The sequence below is a fragment of the Daphnia magna genome, linkage group LG10 (genome assembly GCF_020631705.1).
Source record: "Daphnia magna isolate NIES linkage group LG10, ASM2063170v1.1, whole genome shotgun sequence".
NCBI classification, from domain to species: domain Eukaryota; kingdom Metazoa; phylum Arthropoda; class Branchiopoda; order Diplostraca; family Daphniidae; genus Daphnia; species Daphnia magna.
In genome coordinates this window covers 2,162,427-2,172,549 of record NC_059191.1, presented here as the reverse complement: position 1 = coordinate 2,172,549, position 10,123 = coordinate 2,162,427, and the positions used below count along the sequence as shown (strand labels likewise).

Genomic DNA, 10,123 nt, shown 5'->3' with positions numbered 1-10,123 from the left:
CCTGATTAACGTAACGTCTATCAGAAGATAAGTACTGCTCCAGACACGAAAAAAAAGAATTAACTAAGTTGCATGATGAACTACTTATATTGTTGTTTAATTCCTAACTTTCGGTATACTGGACGGTGAAGAGCCTTGTGGCGGTGGTGTGACGTGTTTGTATTTTTAAACTCTGGAATCCAAGTTGATTCTCTGCTCACCGCAGCTGCTACAATTTTTACAAAATTCTCGTTTCAATTGGATTCCTTCTTTTGGGATGAAACAAAAAACGAGGAGAATACCGCAATGTTTTTATTACGATTTCGTGTTTACTGCTAGTTATTTTTCAAGATTCCATTGACGTCGTTCCCGTCGCTGTCACTAAGTTACAGATCGTGTTTGGAAATGAGAACGCTTAAGTATATTAAAGAAATCTTTTTTCATGTAGAACTGGCATTTTTTAAAAAAATACTATACGCCTGGGGTTACCACTGACGTGGCAAATTGAGATAAATCGGAATCTTAATTTCAGAATAATCCAACAAGACACTTATTGTCCACTTTCCCCTGTTCTATGACTTTTGACATTGAATGGGTTTTTCCGGTGGATTTTCACTATGACGCTATAGACTCATTCTAGCATCGCTCGCAGTAGAGAGTGTCAACTTTTAAATGTCTTTTTTTTTATAACGAGGATCGTAAATGTTTACATGATTAGCTTGCCTCTGAAGCCCATAATTTGTTTCTTGAACGCTCTTCGAAGTAAGTATACATAATATGTATATTTCTTATTTCAACATTTTCCAAGAATAAATAGTTTCCAACTATTTTTTTTTATAGCACGAAGAGAGATAAAAAATACGCCACGATCTTAGTTTAAAAATAGTTAAATACATACGGCGATGAAGGGAAGGCATAATCAAAAAATTCGTCAAAGGAGCGGGACCTTCTGCTGCGTCTGATGTCGTCGTTGGTTGGTATCAGCGAGTCCAAAAGTAAATCAATCAAACTGTCCAACAGGCGCACACGGTTCAGTGATGGCACCTTGTTAATTTTTTTGGATTTCTTGGCCTTTGCAGCTTTTTTCTTCAACAATTTTTTCTCCGTGAATGCAGTTTGGTCCGTGTTATCATCGCTAGGGTTGCTACCGTCGAGCACTGACGCTGGTTCGCTGTTGTTTGCGAGGTCTGCATCACCCATGTTTGCGCTATTATCAATCGGACTATTAACTTCCGTTTGATCAATGGCCATTTGAGATCCAACAGTATCGTCCAATTTCGATGCAACTGGCAAGTCAACCGGATTATCGAGTTTCGTTGGATCTACGATGGATTGAGATTCAGCTGTCACGTCCGATTTAGATGCAACGGGCAAGTCAACCGGATTATTGAGTTCCGTCGGATCTACGATGGTTTGGGATGCAGCTGTCACGTCCGATTTGGATGCAACTGGCAAGCTGGATACCAAATCGCTGGTAGCGGGTACGTCTGCAATATAGTCTTTGGCATACGGGATTTTTGATGTTGCCACAGGTGAAACTTCGTCTTTATTCGTTTCGGAGATTCCATCTGAAATTTGCACGGCCGGTACTGGGATGTCCGCTGAATCCCCGATTGCTACCGAAGTCCTCGACACATTTTGGTCGGCCTTTTTTACTTCGAATCCTTTTGCGATGGTGATAGTCAGATTACAAAATAAAAACTGCCTTTCAAATGCAAACTAAGCGGCTTACCTGTTGATTGGATGGCACGATTAGCCAAAAACATAGGCAGTGGTTCCGGTCGGGCAACAGCAACATCAGTCATCATAACGACGAAAACCAAACCAAATGCTAGCAATGAATGCTGCAGATGGGGAATGAAAAAATAATTAGTTTAAACAACGACTAGTGCATGGTTGTGCATGAAATTTTATGCAAAAGAGGCACACGCAATACTGCAATGGGCCATCATTTACATCACAAATAAGTAGGTTGAAAAAGACATGCTTTACCATTTTTTTTAGCTTTGTATTCCTAGACAAGCTTTGTATTCTTTGAGAACCTCGACGAAGCTACTGATTTACTTTACGAGAATTGCTGTCTTTTATACACATTCAGGTGCTATTAAGGTACCGGTACTTTCAGCAGTTCATCGACCATCAGCGTTGATTAGCATGCTACCAGACATCGTAGTGGTAATTGAGATGATGGGATTCGCAAAAAAATGTCACCGTTAAGATTGGGACATAGAACTACTGTATGATCTTATTACCCTACACAAGTCGTCGACCGACACATACCTCCCAAGTTTTTCGGCGAAACTAAGGATACGGTTATTGTCGATGGCCTCTGATTCCCATTTTATTTTCTGCTGCGCTTTGGCCCACCTGTCTTACAATTAGAAGGTTGTTTCAAGAATTTTCGGTGTTTGATACTACTTAACGAGATTTTTAAAATTTGAAATAAAACATTTCAACTACAAATATTTGGCTACCTAATTGATATTGTGTAGCCGATTAATGCACGCGATTGGAGAGGAGAAAAGTACAAGTAAAATTTATGACATAGCGTAAATGTAGTTGCTAACACTTCAACTTAGCAGGAAAAAAAATTGAGATTGTAATGTTAACAGATGTTATCTATGTTATCTTACCATAGACCGTGGTTTTCCAGAATGTGTCAAAACACACCCCAAATTGTTACAACTACATGGTGCTGACGACAATGTTACAACTAGATGGTGCTGACGACAATGTTACAACTAGATGGTGCTGACGACAATATTTCTCAACTGTCGCTTTTGTCGCTGTCGGCCATGTGTTGGTCCTTGCCTCCTTGGTCTTTCCCGCTGGAACGACTAAGCAAAGCACACTCAAGTTTTTCGTTGTTTACGTCCAACAGCCTGAGTAACACTATGAATTGACTAACCGGATTCTACTTCAAAGAGGGAATGTCAACTGGTAAGTAATAGTATAACATATAGACACAACCCCAAGTACCCGAACTAGAAGTTTGTTGTTAGTGTGTTGGCTACAAAACCATAAAATCACGTGTCATTTTTCAAATCTAGTCCATTCAAATATTCGGATAATACCCGATAATATTCGAAATTTTAAATGCTTGTAGGGCAGCTGATTTTCGCCTATTGTGTTCAACATTGAGGTTCAGAATGAAAATGATTGTGCTATGATGATTTATGTTTCTTTTAATAGTATTTGTCCTAAAATTTCTGTGGTAATAGACAACACTAACAGCACGTACTGGTTATGTTTTCCGTCTTGCAATTTCTGGATAGCTTTGGTTATTGCTAGTCATTGGTTATGTTTGCACTGGTTTGCACTTCTTCTTTAACCTGTTATGAAGTTTGCTTCAGAGATATACCACCTTTCAAACAACGACAAAGAAAATTGAATTTAAGTCATTGGTGCTCCTACCAAAGCATATATGACAATAAGCTGGGGTTCGCAATATTTCATATTGTTTTTTTATAATTAATAAAACACACTTTGCACTACATTAATTCATGTTTCCTAGTTGTTACTTATGAATTTTATAAACTCATCCAAATTTTGTCATTATTTTTTAAAAATTGCTTTCAGAAAACCCAGCAATGGAAACTAAAGCCGGTACAGGTTTTGTGGATGCTGATTTCACCCCAAGAGACTACCAGGCACTAATCTGAAATAGTTTGTTAGGCAAGTCAAAAAAGGAGGCTAAAATTTCTGTTTTCTTTTTATGTTACAGGTGGAACTGTTTCAAGCAGCGTTAGAGGAAAATATAATCGTTTACCTACCTACCGGTTCCGGGAAAACATTTATAGCAGCCCTTTTGATTAAGGAGAAAACCCATGAAGTCACAAAACCATTGGATTTGGGCGGGAAAAGAACCGTTTTTCTTGTACCTACAATTGTGTTGGCTATTCAGCAGGCAGCCTACTTGCGTACGTCTATACTATTTTTTTGATTTGTTCATACTTTATTGTTTGTTTGTGTTATTAGGACGTCACACTTATTTGAAAGTGAAAGAATTCTATGGAAGTATGGGTGTCGATTTTTGGGGAAAAGAAAGGTCATTTCTATCTTTTAGAGACTTAATGTGTGTAGCCCAAATGTTAAACAATTATCATAAATTGTTTCAGGTGGAAAACAGAATTCGAAGAGAATCACGTCCTAGTCATGACGGCTCAAATTTTTGTGGATGTTTTGAACCATGCTTTCTTTTCAGCATACCAACTTAACTTATTGGTATTCGACGAGTGCCATGCTGCTGTGAAAGATGCGCCCATGAAACAAGTCCTTTCGAAACTGCAAAGCTATGAAAGTACATGGAAACCATTATTATTATTTTTTGAAGGTAAATTGAATCGTTTCGTTTTTTTCTTACAGGTTCGCGCCGGCCCAAAATTCTTGGTTTGACGGCAGCGCTTTTTAGGATGCGATGCAAACCTCATAAGGTGCCCGAAGTCATTCAAAAGCTCTCTGAATCAATGGGGTGCATCGTCAAAATTCCATCCAGTGTAGAAACGGTCTATCGGTAACTTTAACTAAACAGTGTAGGCATATCCTGCGATAATTTAATATGTGACGTGTCATCTCTAATGTACCAGGTCTTCCACGAAGCCTTGCGAAATCGTCCTTCAGTACGATGACGAAAATAACAAACAGAATCCATATTCGCTGACATTGAGCGTTATAATCCTTGATATGGTGTTTAAACTAATGGAAGAATTTAAAAACTCGTATGGTGAATTGATTACCAAAGTTGAATCTGATGTTGCAAAACACCCAGACAAGATCGATATGTTGTTGGATGCACTTAAAGACATAGATTATCTCCTTAGAGCTCTAGGTTGGTAAAGGACATTATTCAATTCTTTCCGTGATTTTAGTTGTTAGAGCGAATTGATCAATAATTACTCTTTATTTATTTTAGGACCATATGGTGCCTATCATTGCGCACATGTATATATTCGCATCTTACAGCAAGCCAAGAGTCGTGTCAAAGTTCCTCAGTTTTTGGCGGATTTGGACAAAGTTTCTGCGCTCTGCAGGGAAATTAAGTAGCCGCTGTGTGGAATATGGTGACGTAAACTATTTTTAATCCATATTGAATGCGCAGGGAAATCTGTACTTCTTATTTCGCCAAGTTCTCGCCAAAGGACCGCCTATTACTGTTTGTACATCCCAAAGTGATCCGCCTTTTGGAAATAATTCGAAATTTCAGTCCCGAAAAAAATCTCGACGAACGCCAAAGGTGCCTCTATATTTACTAAATACTGATGAAAATGAATGTAAATTTTTCATTTTTCTAGAGTAAATCCTAAGATGTGTGCCATCATTTTTGTCGAACGAAGATGCATGGCCAATGGACTTTACCACTTCTTGAAGGTCTTTCGCCTCTTTTATTTTTCAAGACATTTGTGTGTTTCGTGTCTAAATTCGCAATCTCTTTGTTTGGACTAGGATGTTGCCAAACACGACGAGACCTTGGAATTTATGAAGCCATTATTCACAATGGGCCAGGCATCAGGTCGAAACGCTTCACTGAAAGAAACTAAAATTCTCAACATGAAACAAAACGAGATTATGACCAACTTTCGCGAAGGTCGTTGTAATCTGATAGTGGCAACCTCTGTGCTGGTAGCTCATTTTTATTTATCAGTTTTGAAGGAGTTTTTCTTAATGTTTTATTTTTCACCTTTATTCGTAGGAAGAAGGAGTCGACATTCCTGCCTGTAATCTAATTGTAAGATTCGACCACATCAAAACCTACTGCGATTACGTTCAGACCAAAGGTAGATCGAGCCCGTAAATATCTACCTTTTTCTAAAGGAAACCAAAAAGACACACAAAAAAGAAAATTCGTTTTTTTTTTTTTTTATTATTATTAACTTATTGGCGTCATGAATTCAGGCCGAGCAAGGAGCAGGAAAGCCTTTTATTGTTTGATGATGAGCCAAAAAGAAACGGAAAGCTACCTGGAGGATTTGGCACAGTTCCATAGCATTGAACAGCAGCTCTTGGCTATCGGAAATTTCGAAGACGATCGGGACAGTGTTTTAGACAACCTATTTTGCCAAATCATTCCACCCTACGCTCCCTACGGTGAAGACGGACCCCGTATTACTTTACTGAGTAGTATATCGCTTGTCAACAGGTATAGTCCTTATAGCAGGGAGGCAACGTCATTAACTTTGCGTTTTCTGTGCTAAACGTGACGTAAAGAAACTCTGGTTAACATGCATTGTTGAAGCTTCGAGTGTACTTCGTAACGTCCCAAAGCCAGGGAGAGAGAGAAAGAAAGCGAATTGACGATCACAGTGTTACTTCAAATTAAATTTCATTATTATTTTTAAAATATTTCTTTCTTTGTTCATTTAGGTACTGTGGCCAGCTCTCGTCAGATCCAGATGTCTTTTTGGCCCCCAAACTAACAACCAAGAAAGTTGATAAAAGCGTAGCCGATCCCGCTCAACTAAAAAATATTAAAGACGTTCTTCAAAAATTACCAAATGATAATCGTGGAATGACCAACGGGTTTTCGATTGGCGATTTATACCAGTGTCGTCTAATTCTTCCCCTAAACTCGCCCTTGAGAGAAGAGATAATTGGAGACGTAATGCCAACTAAACGTCTGGCCAAAAGAGCAGTTGCTTTAAAAGCATGCATCATGCTTCACAAACTGAAAGAGCTGGATGACGTTCATCTCTTTCCTATTCTACGGCAGATTCCAGAAGAAGAAGAGGAAGAGTTGCCAATCGAAGATGATGCCAGTGTACCTCAACACCATGGAAACGTCACGATTTGCAAACGTCGTTTCCCTGCTTGTTTTTCGAATTGCCGACCTATTCCGAGAGAGCCCAACTTCGTTTATTTGATAGACTTTATGCTGATGAAGCCTTGCCTGGATGTGAACAAACTATTTTTTCCATTCGCCGTGGAAACAAAGTTAGCCATTTTGACGTCACAAGTCATACCTGCGATTTGTCCGTTTCCTTTGGTTACGCGAGCTGGGGAATTCCAAGTCAATCTGTGTGGAGTGGATTCAGTCATCCTTGACGACAGTCAGCTAGAAAAACTCGAAAAATTTCATCAGTTTATCTTCCAAGACGTGATTTTCTTGTGGAAACGTCAACTAGATTTTGACCTACAGGCCTCTGATTTGCAGTACCTCATTGTCCCTCTACAAAGTGCAACCGAAAAACTGGACTTTGTTCTCGTCGAAAAGATGATCAATGCACCAACCGTCGAGTGGGAAAAACGGCCACCTTTCACGGGCAACAAGTTTTCATTCGAACCGAAAGAGTATGTCGACGCAGTTATCGTCCCGTCCTATAAACCGCTGGGAACATTAAATCCCTTCTACGTCGATGGCGTTTCAGACTTGACACCGCTCTCTGCGTTCCCAGAAAGAGAGAATGAAACTTACGCATCTTATTTTTCCAAAAAGTACAATCAGATATTGACTAATGAAAATCAGCAGCTCGTGCAAGTCAGTCGCGAGATAACGGGGAAAAACTTCCTTGTCCCGAGGTGAATAGAACAGTGTGTTTTAAAGTCCTTTTTTAATATGGCAAATTATATATTTTATTCACAACAGATTGGCTTCAACGAAGAAAGAAATTCCAATGCATCATGTGCCTGAACTTTGCAATATTCATCCGCTGCCAGGATCTCTTTGGAAACAGGTGGTATGGATCCCATCCGTTCTCCATCGTCTTAATGGCATGCTGGTGGCCGAAGAACTTCGCATCTTGATCTTTAAAGAAGCTAACGTGGGAATAGATTTTTTACCGGGATCCGTCAACGTTTCCTCGGTCTGGTCCCCGTTGAAACTTCAGCCGCCCAAATCTCGTTCAGACAGCCAGTTCGTTTCGTATCCAATGCCTCTAAGAAACTCCTTGAAAACGTCGGCGTCCGCGGATTCGTTAGACCTCGGGGCAAGCATGATTTGGCATCTTGAATATGACGAAACAGAGAAGGATCTCTTGCCACCGGATTCTGCCGTCGACCAAACTAGTCCGTCGTCATCTATCGCGGAAGCGAAAACGAACGCTTCAAGTTCCGAACTTCTCTACGAGATGCCAGCACTTGACGAATTCCTGGAATTCCCTTGTTCGATGGAAGACCAAAAAAGGAAATGGGTTGACCTGGCTTCTGAGGATTCATTGGAATGCCAACCAAATTGTAAACCGGAAATGATTGATTTGAAATTTGATGTGGGCAATCCCAGCACGCTGTCAGTTTTCGGGCCCTCGCCTGGCATAGTGTTAGAGGCTCTTACCCTTGCTAAGGCACATGATGGGTACGATATGGAGCGCTTGGAAACGATCGGCGACTCGATTCTAAAACTGATCATATCCATTTATGTGTACGGAGAGGCGAGCAACAGTAGATGTGACGAAGGCCGGCTCAGTCTGATGCGGATGCGTCAAGTTTGCAACAAACATCTGTTTCATTTGGGTCAGAAAAAAGCCATCGGAGAATTTACCGCAGCTCAAAGATTTGACCTCATGTCAAATTTTCGTCCGCCTGGATTCAAACCACCCGTTGCTGATCACGAACCAAATTTACACGTCCATCAATTTGTCCATAAGAAGAACGTAGCAGATAGTATGGAAGCTTTAATCGGTGTTTATTTGCTCACTACTGGAATTAAGGGAGCCCTCAAGCTCATGAATTGGATGGGGTTGAAAACTGTCCCTCAAATCGATATTATGGCCTTTAACCCTAACAATGGATTCCCCGTGCTTCCTACTCGTCTTCCATCATCTACCATAGATGAAACGCAAAACGAAGAACAAGAACACGCGCTGATGCAGCTCTACAGCGGTTTAGAATTGTTCGAAAAGCGTCTTTGTTACACGTTCAAAAATAAAGCTCTATTGGTAGAAGCCCTGACCCATGCATCCTACCTTCCCAACCGCATTACGAATTGCTACCAAAGACTGGAATTCCTCGGAGATGCGGTGCTAGGTAATGGCCTTCTTAAACCATTATTTTCTTTTTTTACCCTGCCAATTTTGTTGTTGTTTACTTTAATAACCTTTTTTATTGCAGATTATCTGGTAACGCGGTTTTATTTCGACAATCCTTGCCAATACAGCCCCGCCATTTTAACTGACCTTCGTTCAGCCATGGTCAACAACGAGACGTTTGCTATAATAGCAGTTAGGAATCGGTTTCACCTGTACCTCAAACACCTCTCGTTAAATTTAAATGCAATATTAGATCGTTTTATTCGAGCCCAAGAAGAGAACGGACATCTGTTCATGCACAACGTGAGTACATAAAACATTTCGCATGGCCCCCTTTTTTTTTTTTTTTTTTTGCCATAAGTTTGAACTAATTCAAGCGCTTGGGTAGTATTTTGTTCTTGAAGAAACCAGTGACCCAAATGAGCAATTGGCTAGCAACATTGACGTCCCTAAAGTATTGGGCGATATCTTCGAGTCAGTAGCCGGAGCTATATTTCTAGATTCAGGCATGTCGCTTGATGCGGTGTGGCAGTCGTATCTACCTTTTCTGCATGACGCATTGGGTAAGCACATCTTTAAATGCTTAAAAAAACAAAACGATTTTGTTTTACTGACTTTATGCCGTTTTAAGAAAAATTCAACGAATCCATCCCGGTGTCTGCCTTGCGTAAGCTCCATGAACGCCACCCTACTGGTTTGAAAATCAGGTAACTTAAGTCCTCTTGTGAACTTGAAGCAATTTGATGACTTCTGAATATTTCAAAATAGAAAATCCGAAAGTCTTCCTGATGGCAGAGTATGCGTGGCAATCGAGATCGAAGGTACTCGTGTTTTTAAGGGTGCTGGCGGCAACTCGAAAACAGCTAAAAGTGCTGCTGCAAAATATGCGCTTTGCGTAGATTTAACAAAGTCACAGCCTACTTAACAAAACAGGGTAGTTTTTTTGGTGCTGTCCTTTTAACAAAGTTCAAGAGTATGATTTTTATGTTGCTTAATTAATATGTTAACTTTGCTCAGTTTTTTTACCAGTTGGTATTTTAATAGTTTTCATCTTTTATACTATATACTTATGCGATATTGAATTTTCATACGATAAATAAATAGTAGTTTTTCAACTGTATTTTTTAAATGCCTACCGGTTACGATCAAATAAAAATAATGTTCTTTGGGCTTGTGCGTTAAAACGT

The 10,123-nt window shown here is 39.9% G+C and overlaps 2 protein-coding genes across 2 annotated transcripts; one reads left to right on the top strand and one right to left on the bottom strand.

The window, feature by feature from the left end:
• Positions 1 to 742: 742 nt before the first annotated feature.
• On the bottom strand, positions 743 to 2,712 carry LOC116932356. Its single transcript, XM_032940144.2, has 3 exons — positions 2,613 to 2,712; positions 1,712 to 1,823; positions 743 to 1,643 (listed from the first exon to the last, which is right to left on the bottom strand). Exons 1-3 carry the CDS (start codon positions 2,613 to 2,615, stop codon positions 856 to 858), a joined length of 903 nt encoding a protein of 300 aa, XP_032796035.1. The 5' UTR covers positions 2,616 to 2,712; the 3' UTR covers positions 743 to 855.
• Positions 2,713 to 2,758: 46 nt separating this feature from the next.
• Positions 2,759 to 10,106, top strand: LOC116932351 (endoribonuclease Dicer). Its single transcript, XM_045180086.1, has 19 exons — positions 2,759 to 2,919; positions 3,559 to 3,629; positions 3,704 to 3,899; positions 3,958 to 4,027; positions 4,098 to 4,279; positions 4,345 to 4,492; positions 4,566 to 4,807; positions 4,892 to 5,018; positions 5,078 to 5,212; positions 5,271 to 5,346; positions 5,422 to 5,598; positions 5,669 to 5,753; positions 5,872 to 6,115; positions 6,340 to 7,491; positions 7,559 to 8,934; positions 9,019 to 9,239; positions 9,325 to 9,499; positions 9,568 to 9,643; positions 9,705 to 10,106. The coding sequence occupies exons 1-19, from the start codon at positions 2,910 to 2,912 to the stop codon at positions 9,859 to 9,861; spliced, it is 4,920 nt and encodes a 1,639-aa protein (XP_045036021.1). The 5' UTR covers positions 2,759 to 2,909; the 3' UTR covers positions 9,862 to 10,106.
• The last annotated feature ends 17 nt before the right edge of the window (positions 10,107 to 10,123 follow it).

Bases quoted from the DNA above. Each gene is read 5' to 3' on its own strand.
- LOC116932351 (XM_045180086.1), top strand. The intron at 4,028-4,097 runs GTCATTTCTATC...AAATTGTTTCAG, and splicing joins GATTTTTGGGGAAAAGAAAG to GTGGAAAACAGAATTCGAAG. The intron at 8,935-9,018 runs GTAATGGCCTTC...TTTTTATTGCAG, and splicing joins CCTCGGAGATGCGGTGCTAG to ATTATCTGGTAACGCGGTTT.
- LOC116932356 (XM_032940144.2), bottom strand. The intron at 1,644-1,711 runs GTAAGCCGCTTA...CCATCGCAAAAG, and splicing joins TCGTGCCATCCAATCAACAG to GATTCGAAGTAAAAAAGGCC.